This window comes from Gavialis gangeticus, unplaced genomic scaffold, assembly GCF_001723915.1.
Source record: "Gavialis gangeticus isolate Ggan-Ray unplaced genomic scaffold, GavGan_comp1, whole genome shotgun sequence".
Lineage (NCBI taxonomy): Eukaryota > Metazoa > Chordata > Crocodylia > Gavialidae > Gavialis > Gavialis gangeticus.
The window spans coordinates 11,481,463-11,501,525 of record NW_017728993.1 but is presented as its reverse complement, the minus strand read 5'-3'; the positions used below and the strand labels follow the sequence as shown (position 1 = coordinate 11,501,525).

At 39.4% G+C, this 20,063-nt stretch overlaps 1 protein-coding gene across 2 annotated transcripts in view; it reads right to left on the bottom strand.

Moving 5' to 3' along the window:
• Positions 1 to 20,063, bottom strand: part of MYSM1 (Myb like, SWIRM and MPN domains 1) — a 32,892-nt gene that overhangs the window by 8,577 nt on the left and 4,252 nt on the right. For both annotated transcript variants that reach the window (XM_019501220.1, XM_019501221.1), the window contains exons 2-18: positions 17,519 to 17,594; positions 17,344 to 17,414; positions 16,069 to 16,146; positions 15,885 to 15,911; positions 15,464 to 15,542; positions 13,650 to 13,748; positions 12,103 to 12,878; positions 10,535 to 10,665; positions 9,524 to 9,627; positions 8,526 to 8,603; positions 5,342 to 5,430; positions 4,746 to 4,800; positions 4,609 to 4,659; positions 3,660 to 3,734; positions 2,942 to 3,130; positions 1,936 to 2,068; positions 103 to 208 (exon numbers count right to left, since the gene is read on the bottom strand). In XM_019501220.1, coding sequence (XP_019356765.1) covers positions 103 to 208; positions 1,936 to 2,068; positions 2,942 to 3,130; positions 3,660 to 3,734; positions 4,609 to 4,659; positions 4,746 to 4,800; positions 5,342 to 5,430; positions 8,526 to 8,603; positions 9,524 to 9,627; positions 10,535 to 10,665; positions 12,103 to 12,878; positions 13,650 to 13,748; positions 15,464 to 15,542; positions 15,885 to 15,911; positions 16,069 to 16,146; positions 17,344 to 17,414; positions 17,519 to 17,594 — 2,217 coding nt within the window. The remainder of the gene's footprint in view (positions 1 to 102; positions 209 to 1,935; positions 2,069 to 2,941; positions 3,131 to 3,659; positions 3,735 to 4,608; positions 4,660 to 4,745; positions 4,801 to 5,341; positions 5,431 to 8,525; positions 8,604 to 9,523; positions 9,628 to 10,534; positions 10,666 to 12,102; positions 12,879 to 13,649; positions 13,749 to 15,463; positions 15,543 to 15,884; positions 15,912 to 16,068; positions 16,147 to 17,343; positions 17,415 to 17,518; positions 17,595 to 20,063) is intronic.

Genomic DNA, 20,063 nt, shown 5'->3' with positions numbered 1-20,063 from the left:
CTAAGGTGTCGGGAGCCCTGCAGGCTGGAATCCAAGGCTCCGTGGGCTATGTTTGGCCTGTGGACAGTAAGTTGAGCACCTCTGTTATCATCAGTCACACACCTATGTGAGAGCCGGTATTTTTCGATTATCCATCTTGTTTTTTCGAACACTAATTCCCACTGAGGTTCATCCAACATCTGCTGTATTTCAAACTTGTAGGGGAGACCTGTAATCCATTAAAATAAGACTTTCATTTTTTTCTTTTACATCTACCACTCTGTTTAAACCTAGAAGCAATATTCTTTCTTTTGACTGTCCATTCTTTACTTAGGCTTGTTGCTGCAACTACTAAAAAGTTAGAGACATCAAGAAATAGTTTAGTCTCCAAATTCAAGTTCAGCAGAAAAATGAACACTTATGGATTATAACAAATATATTTTATTTTGAATTAAATCTTGCCACACAGACGGACAAAATGAAAACTTCTGAGAAAGGAAAACTGCAAAACTAAGTAAGCTTTATAATTTAAATTGCCAGTTTCCCATACTTAAGTCATATTTCTTATACCTTTGCCAGTGTCTCAGTGGCATATATAGAGAGTATTAAACCAAAAAAAAAAAAAAAAAACCCACAAACCCCAAACCATCAACATTTAGTTTCTTTTGCTGTGTAAGATTGTCAGTATAGTGACACTACTCTAAATTTAGGAGGGATGGGTCTTGATATCTTTAAAGGCACCAGAAATATGATGCCTTTAAAAATATCCAGAAGAAACAATTAAGTTTTAAAGTATATATTCAGATCAGTGAGGGTATATGTAAAAGATGAGTAAATTAAGGTAGTGACCTATAGAGAATGGAGGAAACTTATTAGTAGGCCACGTGTCCAAAAGAAAAGAAGGTAAATTTCAAAGAAAAAGTCATTAAATACAAGTCTTCTCAAAACCATAAGAATATAATGATCTGATTCACCTGCTTTCTGTCAACACCTTGAAAGATAAAAGACAACTATTACAATTTACTATCTGAAAATACTGCAGATATGAAAAATGTTCAAACCAGTGCAAAGTGGATTTTCAATAGTAAGATAACCCATAATTAAAACACTTATGATGGATGAGGATCTCCAATTTCTGTTCATTGGCTTTGAAATGAAATTGTTTTCCCTGCTTTACAGAGGCTACAAGCAGAGTTAAACGTGGAAAACAGAACATCCAGTTATTAGAGAACTTTCACTGACCCACGTGGAATCAGTCACTGAAGTTCTGTAAATTACTTCAAAAATATATTATGTACCACATTTTGTGATTTTTAAATTAACACGAGTCGTTTTTTCTTTAAAATAACCATCTATGTTTGGGATTTCCATCTCCATTGTTAACATTCTGTAAATTGCTTATATTTAAACTTCCAAAAGGCCAGCAAACAACACTTTGGATGAAGGTTATTGCTTCCTGTACCAATCTGCCACGTGAAGCTATCTACAGAATCACCTGAGAAACAGAAGAGAATTACTGAGGCCAAGCAACCTAAACAAGTACTTTAACTCCAAGTCTCAAAAAAAAGTCAAGGTGGCAGGACTGTGCCAAGTGAGACTGTCAGCAGAGTAATCAAGAATCACCAAGTGATCCACACTCTGCCCAGAGTACTCAGGAAGTGTCCAAGTAGACGATCCATTTCCCTTAAAGATGTCAGTATGCAAAGTCGGGAAGACAACTCTACACCTATTTACGTTTGGTAGGTTTCTGCACATCCACAAAGGCACTGAACTATTCATTTTTACATGAAAATTAAGATTACAAAAAAAATTAATAATTTAAATGGTTTCCATTATCTGGAAAATTTGCTAGCTTCAAACATCAAAGGGACTTCAAGCCCTAGTTTAAATGTATACAATGTTAAAACCAAAAGCATTAAGAGACCTGGAGAAAGGGGCATAGGTTCAGATACTTACGATAGGAGCCATCTGAACTAATCTCATCACTAATAACAAGACAAGTAATTTGGGAATATGGAAGTGGATTATTTCTGTTATAAGGACTTATAATCATTCCAATGAACATCGCACCACCTCTGGAGAAATAACTCTAAATAAAAAAGGGAAAAAAATAAATAAAATGACTACTTAATACTTTCTAAATGCAGTATAAATACTTTATTTATTTAGACACACACATACAGCATGGGTCTGACTGTAAACTGAATGGAAGGCCTGGTGGCAACACTCACGGTGGGGTAGGTAGGTCCTATAAAATACCATAATGTTGCAACCTCCAGACCAAGGTGAGTACAGGGTGCCTCAAAACCCTAGCCTTCATTGCCTTGTGGGTAACTCCTAGGTTGGAGAAAGGCTAAGGGACATCACCTTGACAGAAACATGCCATCGCTGAGGCACCAGGCAGTCAGCAACAGTTCTTTTCTTATCTGTTGCTCTCGGGCAGAAGCTACAACCATTGAGGCACCGAACATCTGGACTTGGTCTGGCCTTCGGATGCTATCTCAATGATCTGAAGGGGAGATGGTAAGTCTTGGACAGGCTCCATTCCTCCACACACTTGCCTCAGCATACGTGTCAAAAGGTCTCGGTGTGATGGTTGCAGGACTGTGTACAAGCAGATTCATCAGGCACCTAGCTAGACTGTATGCATACACCATGATCCAGAGGACAGATGGTTGGCTGCCCCCTCTCTCTCCTTCTCTCTCTCTCTCTCTCTCAGGTAGGAGCACTGGTATATCCTTAAAAATCTGGCAGACTGATTAAATAATGCGTATGTAGAAATGTAGCCTGTATTTACCCTCATTTCATTACTCATCTTCAATTAAATGAATAATCCTAGTGCCCTGAAAGCCACAGACCCGTTTACAACCCAAACAATTTCCAAATATGCAAGCTATGTCCATTATTGTATTGATGCATATTAAATAATAGATACATTTTAAAATACACACAGAAAACCTACCTGGTATTTAGCTTGAGTATCAATATCTCGGATTGAAGGATTAGGGTCAAAGGCAGGGTGAGAGTGATACCACCCAATAACACTGTATCCTCTAACAGCCAACGTTTCTGAAGCCTGCGTTTGAGATACTGGATCCATCTCACACTGTAGTCCTGTACTTAGGCTATTGCATGGTTCAGCTGCACAAATCTGTAAACAACATCTTCATATGTATAAACGGGAACAAGAGGCAAATTTAAATCCAATCAGTGTTAAGCACTAGATTTCTTAGGGAAGAGGAGGAAAAAAGACAACTAGGTATTCTGTAAATTAATTAAAAATGCAAAGAAGCATAAGAGTGATGTAGCCATAAAGATCCAGAAATTATACAAGAGGCAAGGGTTTCTTAGAGTGATATTGTTTATTGCACCAACTGTATAAATGGGATAGAAGATAAGATTCTGAATGCAAGACATTCTGATATACATTATAGCTATCCCATCTACACAGTTGGTCCAATAAAAGAAATTACCATAAAATATCCTTGCCTCAAAAATTCATGTAATTTCAAGATTACGATAACTGACTTCTGAATTTCAAATCTGTTTTAAAACTAAGTTCAGTAATCTGCGGGATGCTACTTCCTGCATAGATGCAAAATGACAGGTACTGCTAAACACAAAGACATTTAACCAATTCTTTTAATAAAATGAAAAATAAATATACCATAAAAACTTACTTCAACAATTCTATCAGCTTCAGAGTATCTTCCTCCTAACAAGCCTATTACTTCTGCCATAGAAACATGAGAGTGCTGAAGATGCAATAAAAAAGCATTATTTATAATACTTGTTAACCATTTTTAGTAATGGCTCCTATCTTGGATTTTCATAATGAAATATTCTTTATAATTATAATACATATGTTGCTTAATAAGATTGAGAAAAAAAATGAACAATGACTAGTGTAATATAAAGCTAATAAGTAAAGGTATCTTTCAGGCATGCATGTGTTTTGTATACAATACAACCCCATGAGAGAGAAAAAAAAAAAAAAGATCAATGAAGAGGATGTTCACTATAAGGGCAAAAGGCAATTTGCTTGTCCTAATGAAAAACTTTGTTCCTGCCATTGGGAAAGTTTATGTAAGGAGTGCTCTGTAATAATGAGGCTGTACCATATCTATCAATGCACAATGTTCCTACTTGGAGAAATCACCACTTTTGAAACACAGAAACACTGTGTCATAAGTGAGCAGACCGGAACTGGCTGGCATAAAAGAAAATATGCCAGTATCAAACTTCTAGATTACAAGGCAAACAGAAAAACAATCCCAAGGATGCAGCACACGCTGAAGAGGTGTCTATTTTGCAGCCACTGCCTGCACAGAGGATGAAGACTGTGAGAAGTAGGGATATGACTAAGGTTTGCCACTGCTTTTATTGCAAGTCAATGATCAGAATCAGCTGACTTCAGTTGAAAACAGAGTGGGCACTAACAGCCACTCAGGCTGGTAGATGATTTACAAAAGCACTACACACAACTGTAAAAAGACCTGCAGCAATTTCCAGTTTCTTCAATAGCAAACTATTGGTTTTAGCACGGAATGGGAAGGAAGCTAGCTGGAGAAAATTAGGAAATACCAAAATGTACACCACAGTTCATTGTAAACAATCCTAAATCCTTACCAAGTCCATTATTAGGAGTGCTTCTGAAGCCACTTTCACCTGAAATGGTTCCTGAAACAATATACGTGATCATGAGTATAAAAGATAGCTAAGGTAAATGCAGAAATGTTCTTAATTTTCCTTTAATATATACATACCTGTTTTTCTGCAGTGAACAAACAACAAGGTATCAGCTGAAAGGGATCAAAGGAACTGTAAAATGAAAGAAAATCTCAAAAAAGGCAGGAATGTTAGCAGCACTGTCTTTATATAAATATTATTGCCTCCCTGACATGGGTTGGCATAATCTGAATTCTTTTACTACTGGAATTGCTCATCACCTGAATGACTGTTTAGTTACTGTAACCTCATTTCCCACACAGGAATGATGTGACAAATTTTGTAATTTATATTTGCAGCATAAATTTTCCTTAAAAATCTAGACTCTAAAGCAGACTTCATATCAGGGGGTCTCAACTGGGGTCCTGAGTACCCCAGGGAGCTGCGAGATCCTGGGTCACATAAACCTAATGGGCTTCCTGACCTGGCCTTGCACATCTCCTGAAATCTGGGGTACTGCTAAATTCAGAAATGTTATGGAGAGGTGCTTTAAGTCTAAAAAAGGCTGAGAACCATTACTTTATTATATACACAGTAATAATTTACATCCTAAATTGTGGAATGTGTGCAAGCTTACTAAAACTATTTTTATCCAAAAGGGGTATTATAGACACACAGACCCAAAAAGAAAAACCTTTTTATTTGTCTTGATCCTTTAGAAGGCTTTGCAGGTTTAAGTTTCTCCTCCTCTCGTCTTCTGGCTAGCTCTTCAGCAGAGAGATGCTAAAAAAAAAAAAAATCTTAATTACACAGTGCCTCAGTCAGGATTGCCAGGCTAGCTCAACACATTTCTGTATCTCAAAACACAGAATAGTCTCACCATGCCACGTCTGTAGCTTTTGTTATTGTACCTACACTGAAAGAGCATATATCATGTGACAACAGCAACAGAGGCATTAGAACAGCTTCAGCTAGCAGAAGATGCAATACATGCTTCCTATCATCTATTGATTAATCTAACCCAGGTTTGAGCAAATAGCGGGCATGTTTTATATATACACGAGGCAAACATAACAGTTAAAGTCATAAGAACAGTTTTCACTATAATAAGCTGGGCAAAAAAATTACACTTTCACATTTTGCCTGTCCAAAGATAATTCTTGGTTCCCATGTTATGTCTTATATGACATTCAAAGTCATTCAAACATTTAGACTAAGTACAGACATTCAAAAAACCCCTTGCAAAAATTCTATTGCACTTTTCTTAAAGCGGTATAAGAGTGGGAGCAAACTGAACAGGTTTGCTGTTCAGTGTTGGGGGCAGGGGGAACCAGAGCCTTCTGACCATACTGACTGAGGCCAGCAGTATGCTGGGGCAGGAGGGGGCAGTGTCAGGCCCCCAGAAGCCAATCTCAGGAGGTGGTCTCACACCTCCCAGAAGACTGCCAGAGTGGCCCCTCTCCCCAGCACCGCCACCCTGTCAGCAATCAGTGGGGGCGGGGGGGCGGCCCATGCAGCACAGACTCCCTTCCCACCCCACCCCAGCCTCTTGACAGCTGCAGCACAGGGCTACCCAACACAGCAAAAAGCTGGGCTGGGAACTGGGGATGAGGGAAGGCAGCCCTCTTGCCCCACAGACCTGGCACAAGCCCTCCCCCTTCCCCAAAACCAGCCACCTAGAGGGGCCAACATAGCACAGGTGCTCTGTTCCCCCATCCCTCACCCAGGTGTGCAAAGAGGAGACGGAGGTTTTTCTGTCTCCTCTCTGTGACAGCCTGGAGGTGGGGCTACGCCAGTGCTTGCCTGGAGCAGATGAGTACTGGCCAAAGCTAGCAAGCCACCCAACAAGGGACCGCTGGGATGCCAGAGGAATGTGACCTACCTTGACTCAAGATGGGATGCGATACAGACGTTCAAAAATGCTCTAATGTAAAGCGCTTTAGTCCAATACCACATCCATCCAGGGCTAACTCAGAGCAGGATCTGCCATTTTTAAAGCACTTTATTTTCCATGAACGTCTGTCCTGTTACAATCGTAAAGCACTTTTTGCGTGCTTAACTTGCAATAAGAATAATATCTATAACTAGCCTGAGCTGTTAGAAAGTAGTTCAGAAACTCTGAACTTGAATACAATATACTTTTAAACACAGGAAGACTTGGATAACGTGTAGTTTATGCACTCACTGTAGGATTAGCTCAGTAAGAGCATGCATGCACAAGAGACATTTCTCTATATAGTTAAAACTGGCTTTGATATTGAGGAACAGTTAAATACTTTAGTATCATCTGCACTGGAAAGTACTCCTGAACTCAGGAAAACTTAGAGTTTTGGCTCTCTTAAGACAGGAGTGTTCAACCACCAGTCCACAGGCCAGATTGGCCTGTGGGCTTGTGCCATGCAGCCCACAAGGCTCCCCACATGTCTGGAAGTTCAGTGGTGGGAAACTGGTTACCACTCTCTCCCACTGCCAAATGTCCAGCTCCACGGGGAGCCTTGGGCCCTGCAAGCTGAATTAGGTGCCTGATCCCAGCATGATGTTGGTAGAACAGTTAAATACTTCATAGAGTGTCAGGTGTGGGCAGTATCAGACTTCCAGGACCCAATCCCAGTATGCTGGGGCAGGAGGGGGCAGTGTCAGGCCCCCAGAAGCCAATCTCAGGAGGAAGGGGGTGGCACCAAACTCCCAAGGACAGGAAGGGGTATTGCTGAGCCTTAGACCCAATCTCAGCACACTGGAGCAGGAGAGGGTAGTGCCAAGCCTCTAGAGAAAAGTCCCAGTACATGGGGGTGGGAGGGAGTGGTACCAGGTCCTTGGAACCCAATCTTAAGGGAAGGGAGCAGTGCCAAGCCCCCAGGGCCCAATCCTGACATGTGGGTTCATGGACCAGCACCACCCCTATCTTAAGACAACTCAAGGTGGTGCTAGCATTAGCACTGCTGCTTAAAAGTTAAACTGTCTGTCTACATTCTTGACCTAGGGGAATAAGTAAAGGGCTGGAAACCCAAAAGGCTTAAGTTTTACTCCCACTCCTATAACTGATTTGCCTTACTAGGCTGCAGCCAACATCTGCTTGCACCAACAGTGAAGAGCAATGGTTGTTAGCTAGCAACATTTTCCTTACCATGTGTTCAGATGACATTCCCTATAACACCAGCAGCTGCTTATGAACATAATATGGTGACACCATCATGTTATTAACAAGCATCCACTGTAATAAAAAAAGAAGTCCTGGTCTTTCAATGGCAGGGTCAATGACTAAATAAATCGGATGGCTCCTGGGTATGTCACCAATGCGTTGATTCTCCCCCACGTTAAAGCACATAGCCTTCCTTCTATAAAAGCCTATCTTAAAGCTAAAAAAAGCCCAGGGAAAAGGGCAGAGCTGGTCAGCTTCTCACTCACCACCCCTCTCATTCTTGTGCAACATATTAATATCAGTTTGCAATGAAAGGATATTACACAAAGCCACGGTCTTCAGACATGGCTGATATTTTTAAACCCGCACAAGATATAAAAAAGAAAAAGAAAAAAAGCAAGTCTGACTCAAAAAGAAAAGCAACTATTCAGCAACTGAGAACAAAACTGATGAAATCCTAGAATGAAAAAGTGTGTGGCATGCTGTGAGGTCACAACACAAACATAGTGTATGGCAGTGCACATTTGTGGCATGAACACCTCACACAGAAAAGTACAGTCATTGCTATCAGCCCAACCACCTAAGAATTGGCACAATACCACTTCATAACCACTGCTTCCACAAGATGAGGTAATCTTAATGTTTATTACACCAGTGTAGTTTCCTATCCTGTTTGATGAAATTCCATCTGGTCTCAGACTAAACTCTACCAGAACAATTAAAAAAATACAAGGGTTACCTCAAAAGTCTGGCCTTCCAAATCCCTGGCATCACACCAGTTTCCCCAAGGGTCTCGCACGCGCCGTCGTCTTGTACGCTGCAACGAGCCAACGAACACCAGGTTAAGCATCAGGCTATGCTCTGCCAAACATTGACCTTTACTGAACTTAACCAGCCATAAAACAATAACGCACCACTTAGTGTCTCATAAGTGTTTCAAGTACAGTTCTACATTAGAATAATCCCACTGAATAACAAGCTCTTTACTTTGGAGTATACTCAACGCTTGGCAAAACGTCAAGAAATAAATCAGTAAGGATTTTCCATGTTTCTTTTTAAAAATACAGGGTGACATCTGAGTAAAGAGCCACAAAACCTACCTAATTCTGACAGCAGCACAGTTGTAACACAATGATGTGGACAATATAAGGTACTACTATTCCTTGCATATGATAATCTCTCTCTCTCTGCTATGGATTTCTTTTCCCATGCGCTCCATTTATTGTTAGGGGATTTGATTTAATTTTATTCTACCAATGAATTAAATATACAAGCTGTCTGCACAGCAATATAAAACCATGGCAATATACGATTTTTACATAAATATCTTGCAAGCCTTTTTATTTAATGAAGAAATAAAGTTATTTCTAAAATCTCATATATACTTGGTCATAAGTGTAAAAGCTCTAAATTATTACAGAAACGTGGTCAATTTATACAGCACATGAATTAGGCATCCTAACAACATGCCAATGGAAAACTCCAATAATTTTCCAGCTAATGCAGGTTTGCAAATTTCACAGGTTTTGAAGGTTCCCTGCAGGAAAGATAAGGGACTTTAGAAACCAACTGCATAACAGAACAGTATTTCACATGCATCTCTCTCTCAGAGAGCAACACTACTGCTCAGACAGTCAAATCAACACTCCACAAGAGAAAAAGAGATGCCTTGCATAGAAAGTGGAAATCAAAAAACACCCTAACACTGTCACATGTAGCTTTGTATTTCTAACTTACCATAGACTGCAGACGCTGAGCTAATTGGTAGGCTTCTGTGGTATCTTTGCCTTCTTTGGATCGTGTTTTATCAGCTGGTTGTGGTCTATTATATACAGCCTGTTCTGTAAGGATGCAAAAAACACACACACAGCATGCTTCGGTAACCTTTGAATCTAGTCATTAATTCTCTCTGGTAAAGGTATATAACACACTGAATATAAATCACAATTAAAAGTCTCTTTGCTTGATCAGGCAAAAGAACGCTGTCTCAGGAGACCAATCTTAAAGAGGAAAAGGTAGTTTTAACTTGTGCATTTTCTAATATTTTCCAACATCAAACATTCTATCCCATGACACATGTATTGTATTATACTTCTGAAGGGGAGCCCTCCACACACACACAAAAAAAAGACTGTCAAACTAAGGTGAGGAGTAAGGATCACGTTCACCCACAAAATGTTGTACTTCACTTAAACCATCATCAGGTAAGCCACAGATATAATTTACACAGTATCATTTCAATAAGGTATATTTCTCCTAACTCATAAGAAAGGGCAAGAAATAACCAGAATCTATATTTAAGGACTGAAGGCATTTTGGTAGCTTAAAAGTAAAAATTAAAAAAAAAACCCCAAACCCTATTTTCTTTGTGAAGATCTATCAATTATTTCCAAGTCAAAAACAAATAGTCTATTGATATGTATATTACAGCAAAGGTGTAAGCCCAAAAAGGTCAGAACCACTTGGTGCAGTCCTACATAAACTTGCAAAAAGTCCCTGCCCCCAAAACACTTGCAGAGAATGACAGTGCCTTGAGGTTTAAGTAACAAAAGTTTATCAACTTTATAAATAATGACTGGCCTTCAAGAGGAGTAAATTTAGACAAAAAGATTCTTTTGAAAAGAGGTTTCCCCCCCTCTTGATTTTTACACCTCAACTAAAAGTATAAACTATCTAACCTATAAACAGACATTAGCATTTATAAAGGCTAAAGTCCTGAATAGATTAAAAGTAAAATCATCTTTTTACCACAGCCAAAGTTAATTGCTCCTATTAATTCCAGGTACGTGTGTATTCGACCAATACAGTTAACATCACCGCAGTTCTTCAGGCCTGGGCGTACTGAAGTTTTGTTCAGGTATTTGGGTTTACATCGCTCCCTGAAACAAAGCACAGCGCATTTTCAAACAATAAGGAAATGAAGCAATACAAATATAAGAACAGTATGCTTTAACTTTCCTTTGAAGGCATTTAACATTTCTTTATATTCGTATATTTGTTTTCTACAGAATAATTAGGACACTCCTGCTACTTGGCACATTTGGCACTCACCCCAACAATTCTAATAGTCGATACTATTTTTGATCCAAAAATATACATATGAAGTAAGATTGTACAGTATGTGCAACAATATACCAGTCATATAATCCACAAAGAAATGTTAGTTTCACAGATGTGAAAGTTTATTATGGTTTTTGGACCGTAGGTACATTCAACTACATGCATACAAAACAGACATAGCATAAAACACAGCTCTCAAAAATTACTAGTGCCAGCAAGCGGTTAATTTATTGACGTGAAATGTGTAAACCTGGTAAACCAAACAACTATTCTGTCATGTTCAGTATTAACCAATTATTTTACCTACCTGATGCAAACAACTTATTAACAGAAGAGATTCTTGCACATTGATTTGTTACACTAACATTTACTGCTTTTTAAACTAAAATTGGAGGTCTATCACATTTTTCTTTAGAAATACAAAAGCTTACAGTTACCCTGGAGCTAGTGCATAAGGCAATAATTAATTTATAAGGCAGCTAAACTGAAGGTGAAAGGAAACAGTAACATTTTAAAAGCTTATAAAATTACAAATCAAAATGAAGCCACAGGAGGACAAACCACTTGGTGAATTACCCTGTCACAGCAATAAATAGGTTCCTTAAAAAGGCTCAAATCAAATGCATTGGAAAATTAATCAAGTGTCTGAGTATTACTCCATGTTTAGAAAAAACTAATTTAAAAAATGGTTTGGTTTTGTTCAATATTATTTGCTAATACAGACCACTCTTGCTATAAATTTAGTCTTCCAGTCTCCTGCAGGAGAATAGGAAAGAATTAGTATGTATTAGATCTCTAAGTAAGGAATGGCTTCAGTGTGAGTAAAATCTGAAGGATGGGACTCAAAAGACATAAAACATGCATCAGAAACATGCCCATAGTCTCATATGCTTCCCCACTAGCTATCCCTAATCACCTAGTTGTAATGTTGTACACTGATTAATATTGCTCTGTTTTCTCTTCCCTGCCTAATGTAATGCACTGAATACACAACAATTGGATAAACATCATTTGTTTGGAACACGCTTTAAATGTTTGACTGCAAAATGTCTCCGTAAGAAAATCAAGACGACAGAAAGGATGAGGGGTTATCTGCTTGGAAACAAGTAGCACTGGTCATAATCTTGTGAAAACAGCCAAAACATCACAGCAGTATTCTGGGCCATCAACACCAAACAACCTCTCTATCCTAACTGCAGCAAAGCAGCACTTAATCACTTACTTCATAAAATGAAATCAAAATATATATATCTTACCACTGATCCAAAATGTAATTTCTAATCTTCAAGTAGCGCTCTGGAGTTTTGGCCTGCCGTCCCTCAAAAAATTCAGGAATAGCTTGTTTCTCTTCTTCCAGGATGACATTCCTATCAATTTCCACTTCCTGTTCTGGTGGCTTAAGCTCCTCTGCTTCCTCTTGATTCTCTTCATCCACTTGATGGGAAGAGTGGAAAAGCATTTCAGTATCAGCCAAGTTCTTCTGTTCTTCATTAAGCTCTTGACCAGCCCACTGCCTGCCGCCATGAAAAGTTCCTCTTTGGTCTTGCTCATTTCTCTCAGGAAATTTGTTAAATTGCCAATACTCTGATTTCACAGATTCATCACCATTTATGCTCTGCTTCTCAGAGCAAGTCATCACAACATTTGAAAGTTCCAGTGTTTCCACCTTGCCTTGCTCAGTCTTTAAAAGGTCTTCTGCAGTTAAAGGAATTGCAGAGTTGTAGACAGAAGAACACGTGTGTTCTCTTCCACCAGTTTCTTGAATTAGACTCTTGTGACTATCGGTTAATTTAAACTTTTCAGGTTCCTGCTGGGGTGCATAAGCAAGCAGCTCATCCATTTCATCGGTAATGTCTACCTCTTCATCATCAGACAGTTTTTCAATTTTCACTGCATTTAGGTTGGGGTCTGCACGGCCCCTCAGGTTTGTAAGGGCCCAAGTCTCTGCCTTTTCTCCATTCTCATCATCTATTGGAAAGCTAGTGCTGCTGTACTCACTTTGGTCCTCTTTTTCAGTGTCATCAATCTTTGCCTGATAAAAATATAAATGGATTTTAGAAAAATTAAGCATTCCCCAACATATAGCAAAGATGAAATACAGATGAAAAGGACTACTGCTTTCTGATAGTTATTTTTTTTCTTAAGTAAAAACTTAAAGACTTTTAGGTGCTTATACAACATTATAAATTCAAGTGGCATTTAAGAAAAGTTGTTTAAGACTTCAGGTGATATGTAGAGCTGAAATAATACTGGACAGTTCAAACTTCTGAGTATTTGAAGAGAAATCTGTTTTCAGTCAAATAATCCACCCAAGTTACAAGCATCAGTAAAGCCAAAAATATTGTTTATAAAAAAGGACTGCCAACAAGATTTGAATAATTCTGATTTGTTTGTCTGTCCATACCTATATCCTAAGCAAGAGGGGGAAGTAAGGGCTTACTTACCATGCACAAGTTGTTCTATAGTAAGCTGGCCGAATGTCAGTTGCTGTTCCGTGCTAGAAGGGTACTATAGTGAGGTGGCTTTTTCTTGAATGAAAGTGTCTGCAGAACACCTGGCACAAGGTAAGACCCTCCTAACCCCCTTTTACTTTGCTTGTTTATTCATACCTAAATCAGGTCAGATTTTGGTCCTAAATGTGTAGATAAGCACACTTTATGTTTTCTTTTAAAAGCAAGGTTACAAGGTAAAGGTATTGTAATGATAACATACCACATATTCATGTTTTCTTTCCAAGTACGTGTAAAGAAACATACTGCTGTACTGCTTTTTCTGGTAACTAAAAAAAGACATTTCACTGTACCTTGTTCTTAAAAAACTGTCTTGCATAGCTCTTCACTTGTAAAACAGTGCGACTTCCAATCAGCTTGGCAATTTTTGTCCACCTTCTGCCAAATTTAGCCTAATTTAACAAAAGAGGTAAAAAACACTACTGATTTCTAACACATTATAGGATCATAGAAAGTTAGGGTTGGAAGGGACCTCAGGAGATCATTTAGTCCAACTGCTCAAAGCAGGAACAGCCCCAACCAGATCATCCCAACAAAAGCTTTGTCTACCTGGGTTTTGAAAACCCCAAAGGATGGAGCTTCTACCACCTATCTAGGTGACCTATTCCAGTGTTTTACTACCCTCCTGGTGAGAAAATTCTTCTTAATATCTAACATAAAATTTCCCTTGCTGCAACTTGAAACCATTACTCCTTGTTTTGTCATCTGCCACCACTGAGAACCATCTAGCTCCATCCTCTTTTGAACCTCCCTTCAGGTAGTTGAAAACAGCTATTAAATAACCTCTCAGTCTCCTCTAAACTAAATACGCCCAGTTCCCTGTCTTTCCTCATAAATCATGTCCCCAGCCCCCTCACTATTTTTGTCATCCTTCACTTTTTGTCACCTTATTTTGTATCATATTTAATACATTTATCATATTTTGTATCAATTTAATACATGAAAATGGGTTTACAGAAGCAATTTGTGATTCAAAAAGAAAAAATAAATCCTATTACCTAGGCACCAGAAAGCCAGAAACTATGCTCTCTGAAGCATCACTAAGTACCTTTCCTTACCTGGAAATCGCTCTTGAACACAATACAGAGAAGACTGCCTACTGTCAGAAAGAATCCCAGGAAAGCTAATTAAGCATTTGCAGGATTAGCAGTATTTGCAGAGTGTTACGACAAATTACATTTTAATCCTGTAAATGCAAGTTCAATTTACTGAACCACTTTAACAGCCAACCAAAACCATGCAAAAAGGTCAAAACATAACAGGCAGTCATCCATCCAAGTAGTAACTAAGGTATTGGTAAGTCACAAAATCAGCAGGCCAGTTCACAACTTGGTGTATTTATTACAGATACTATATTAGTGCCCAAAAGCCTGAACAGGTTGAGACTTTATTGTGCTAGGCCCTGTATGGAAATAAAATAAAGAGCTTCAGAGAGCTTACAGTAGTGTCAAAAGCACCAAACTTGAATTGGCTAGTTTCTATTAACAGGGTCCTACTAAATTCGGTAGTGTCAGAGTCACATTGTAGCCATGGTGGTCCAGGAATTGTGTGAGAAGCAAAGATATTTGTGTGCGATATCTTTTACTGGACCACATACACGGATGGGATAAAGTTAAACAAGCTTTCAAATGCAAGGCATCCTTCATCAGATCTAATACACAGTTAGACAGGCTCATCTAATTTTATTCATACCATATAATTGGTCCAATAAAAGGTTCGACCCCAAAAAATCCTTGCCTCCCACTAAATTGATATTTTCATTTAAATTGCTGTGTAGCAATTGTAATACTATACCTGACAAAAGACAGCAGACCTGGGACATTATTGTTTCAAACCTGCAAGCGATCCTGCGCCAGCAAAACTTGTGTGCTCAGCCCAAGCCATCCTGACAGTACGATGCATCTACCACTAGTCTGAGGGTCGGACCATGGCCTAAGTATGCCTGATTTACCATGCCATAAGGTTAAACAAAAATAGCTGTGTCATGGTATCCATTTTTTAAAGTTTTTAAGCAGAACTATTTTTATGAAAGAAACATTAACAATTAAGATAGCCTACTGATAGCTGTGCAGAAATAAAACAAAACACCAAAAATATGTTATCTTACCAGTCCTTGTTCAAACAGCTCTTTTTCTTCTATTGTCCATTTCAGTGAGTAACTAGCTGATTTCGTAGGTGACCGTGCCCTAAAAGAACAAGTAAATATCTTGCGCTCATCTCCAAATTAAAATAACTTGCAGTAATTTTGGGATAAGCAGGCATGGGCCCAACTGTAATGGGGGGTTTTGTGATGGGGATGTGTGCTACAGCAAAAAAAAAAAAAAGTGTTTAAGATATTTGTATTTGACTACAAGTGGTCTGACAAATAAAACCGTTGTTTAACAATCCAACATAGCTAGATACACAAGACTGATAAAGAAGAGATACACACATACCTTTCATAGTGCATACCTTGCACATACACTGCAACTTAACATAAATCAGAAAGACCATTTAAAAATACAATTCAATAATTAAAAAGTACGTACATGACCTTTCCTGTTTTCTTATGTGGGCTGCAAAATATAAAACACAATTCAACCAGAAGTTAAGTAGTGACTCTTGTTCTTTTAAGGAAACATATATATTTAAATATATTCATAATTAAAGAATCAACACATTTCTCCTAAAGTCTCATCTTTCACCATTACTTTCCCCTAAAAGGGATTTCACCTTTTCATGGACTTTTTTTCAGCTTCCTTCTGTTCAAGCCATATTTTTTCTGGAAGTGATTTATTTGACAAATAATACCTGTCATTTCTGCTAAGGAAATTTGGGATGCACGAAACAGAACAACACACATGTAAACATTCTGTCAAACTATATCCATTTATAATTTATTGCATGTCATGCTTTCAAAACTAGAACTGAAATACTGAATGTTTTACAAGATACTGAGTTAACAAATGAAGGGATGCCTACTTCACTTTCTACACCACAGACTCATATGATTTTGAGTAAGTCAACCAGTCTGTTTCCGCCGTAGCTTTTTCCCCTTTTTACTTGGAAACTGTATTAAGGTAATTTTCTTCTCCTTTCAAACACCTTGCAATACAAGTCTGAATAATTTATTTCCCTGAAAAAACACTGTCACTTTAAATCTGTGTTTTCTTCTATACTACTAAACTCCAAAAGGAAAAAAGAGGACAGGGAAACAAGGCAGCCCATGTTTCCTAATCCAGTCACCTAACCAGCTTGCTGAAATTAGTTGTGTCAGCAATATTAAGAGGGCTCATATTGCAAAAGCCTGTAAAGTGTTTGCTAAACTAGCTGTAGAGTATCCTTGCACTGCAAGACCTTTATCATCAAAAACAAGAGACAGAATTAAGAAGAGGAAAAAAAATAAATCACAAGACTGATGAAGGTCAGGACAACTGAACTATCTGGAAGTTAGACATCATATTAAGTAACATAATATGCCATTCAGAGCATTCTCTTGGGGGCTGGGGTGGTGTAGATGTGGGCATTAAGGCAAGGTCACAGCAGAAGCATTCATAGCAAGGCCCTGTCAGAGTCCAACAAATCTGTGACTTCTGCTAAATACGTTATCACAAAAAGGAAGGAAAAACATTCTCGTGAAATAATGCCTTGCAATTATCTAGATTCAGTCATTTGAGTAAAGGACTGTATTTCACAAACATTAAATAATCTTCATAACACCCATATAAGGTATTAAAGTGGATTTGGCAATGAAGATGGAAAAAGACATGAAAAAAGACTCGTTAAAGTCAAATGAAGCTGCAAGCGGGGCGGGGAGCCAAATGACAGAATTCAGGTATCCCATCTACCACTTCCACGATCTTACTACTAGATCACAGGGCTTCAGGCAACATCAGTAACACCCTTCTCTCCAAAAAATCAGTCCACAATATATCTACTACATAGCAAAACCGTGGGTTTTCCTATGTCCTTCTAGGAACAGACAGAAACAAGCCAATGAAAGGATACTCTTCTTCCAGCAACATTTTCTCAATAACAGCCCTGTTCTCCTCACTGATGGTGCTATCCAGTGTCCATGGCTGTAAAAAATATTAATTTGTATTTTAAAAACAGTGAAGAGGGGAAACCCAGATGCTATAAAAAGCTCTCAGAAAGAGGCACTATCCATTAAAGAATGACTTACGAGGCCGTTATCTGTTTTCCAAGATGAATCGAGGTAGTGATCCTGCAATAAGCCCGAAGCGGTATTGCCATAATCTCTGTAATAAAAATACCAATCCTTTTAAAGGGAAAAATATATCGGAAAATAAAAATGTACATCTTTATTAATGAAAATATTATTATTTTTTTCAAATCAGGTACCTTGTCAGAAGAGCTATAATTTGAACCATTATAATTAGGGACCTACGAAAGTGGCAATACTGCATTTTCTTTTTTTGCAGAAAACACAAAATCAAGCATTTTCTGTGAAAAACAGAGGCCTTTGCAATTTTGGTGGGCTCACTACAAAAAAATTAAGTTACCAACAAGGAAAGGAAAGGGGAGGAAGGGGGGGTGAACCTGAAGTCTTGGAGCACAGGAGCGAAAAGGGGGGTAACGGGGAGCAAATGAGAGGCCAAGCCTGACGCAGGCTCAGTACAGGCGCCAGCCCTGGCCAGGCAGGAAAGCAACAGGGTTTTGGCACCACCTTTTCAGCACCCAGAGACAAGCTGCAGCCCAAGGAGGATTGAGCAGGGATGAACAGTGTGAAGAAATTCTCCAGAAGGGCCAAATACATTTCAGCTCTGAACTATGCAAGACCATATCCTGCAGGGACCTGGCACAGAGATGGAAGCAGGCTGTTCCATACCGCCTACAACGCGCCTCTGAAAACCAGCGTAGATCGACGCTTAGAGTCCTCGGCTCACGTCAACCGAAAGGCTGCTGCAGAGGCTGAAGGTCAGAGCAAGAAACAAGTGACCATGTCCTCACTTTTTAAAAGGACCACATAAAGCAGCTTGGCAAGGTGAGCAGCAGCATTTTCCCTTGTGGAGGCTTTTGCAGTGGCAACCATTCCGCTGGGCAAACTTGATCGCCCTAAGTTAAGGGACTACCTGAACCAAAAAGGTCCAAAAGGCTGGCAGTTTTGCATGTGTGAACAAGCTTCGGCAAAACTGTCTCCCTGCAGTGACTGCTTCAGACATACAGCCCCCAAAATCACCACTGGCAGAGTATGAATCCTTCTCCACGATGCCCAATGAAGGTGCCATCCCTCAAGGTAACTATGTGCTGCATATTTTACTTGTACTTGCGAGCTGGACAGACAGGCTACCTGCCTGTTTTTCAAACAGAGCCAGTCCAACTCACACCTGTCAATTTATCTACCAGGGCTCAGGCTGTAGTGAAGACAGTCATCAACTATGGCTTAGAATTGAACAAGATCGCAGCATTTCTGACCAACAATGCCACATATAAGTGCAAGGCTTTCTTTGATGTGCTCCAAGGAATTGATGTACTGCCCAAAACAATTAACGTCACCCGTAATGTGCACATCCTGTCTTTAGCAAGCGGCATCTAGTGTACTCAGTTCCCCAATGCAGACAGCCTGGTGTCCTCCTCCAAGCACCATCCAGGCCATTAGCGCTGGGACAGGATTTCCCTTGCCAGTCAAAGTGGGGACCCACATGCGACTGCGTTTGCTGTCATCTGAGCCTGTGATCAGATCACCAGGTGGAATTCGTGGTTCAACATGGTCTGTTGCCACACAAGCACATGCGGTACTACAACCACTTTGTGAGCGAGGTGCTGGAAATCACACCCGGCGCACAGTGCATGCTTAAGTTATGCAGTCTCTTGGAACAGGAAGCCATTCAAGATCAAGTGAAGTTTGTGGTGAAAATGCCACCCAGTTCAGAGAGTTTCTACCATGATTTGAAGGCTGGCAGGTTGTGATGTGCCATGCACAAAACAAGCTGATAGATTTGATAAGTCGGGTCAAAGATATGGCGTCACAAGAACTGTTAAGCCGTCAACATGAAAATTCAGTGGAAAAGAGACCTGTTCCAGGCAACAGCTGTAAAGCTGAACCAGTACTACAGGTACAACCCAACACTGCCACCATGGTTCAGACAACCAGCTGTCTCCTTTTTTACTGCTGCTCACACCTGACACCCCAACTAGGTGCCTGTTCTGAGCTATGACCCTCAGCTAATGAATTAAATCAATCCCTGGATGGGGGAAAGAGCATGACAAGAAATGCGCCACTTATGTAAACTGTGTCAAAGAGCGCCAGATGCCTGCAAGTGTTTTGGGACTCGGTGACTTGTTTCCACATCTGCACACCCTAGCAAAATGCTGTCTCACCATCCCAATCAACTCAGTGGATGCCGAATATGCCATCTCCACGTAGAGACAAGTGTTCACTTTGCAGAGCTAGAGATGTCAGCAGTGACTGCTGGTGGATGCTGCATGTTAACTTTTAAAAGCTAGCATGAATTGCCTGTCTCACGGTTAGCACTGAGTAAACTCCTTTTTACAACACCATTAAATAACGTATGGTAATGGTATTAGTTACATTTCATGGTGTTTATAACTTTAATTTCATAAGACGTTTCAGTTTAAAGTTTAATAGAATGCTTAGATTGCTTAATAATGGGTCAATTAATGGCTTCCGCAGGTTTAATCAGGGTAATTAAATACATGCACACCATATATCTGTTGCCTATCAGTTCGGCACCGATAAAAGGGGA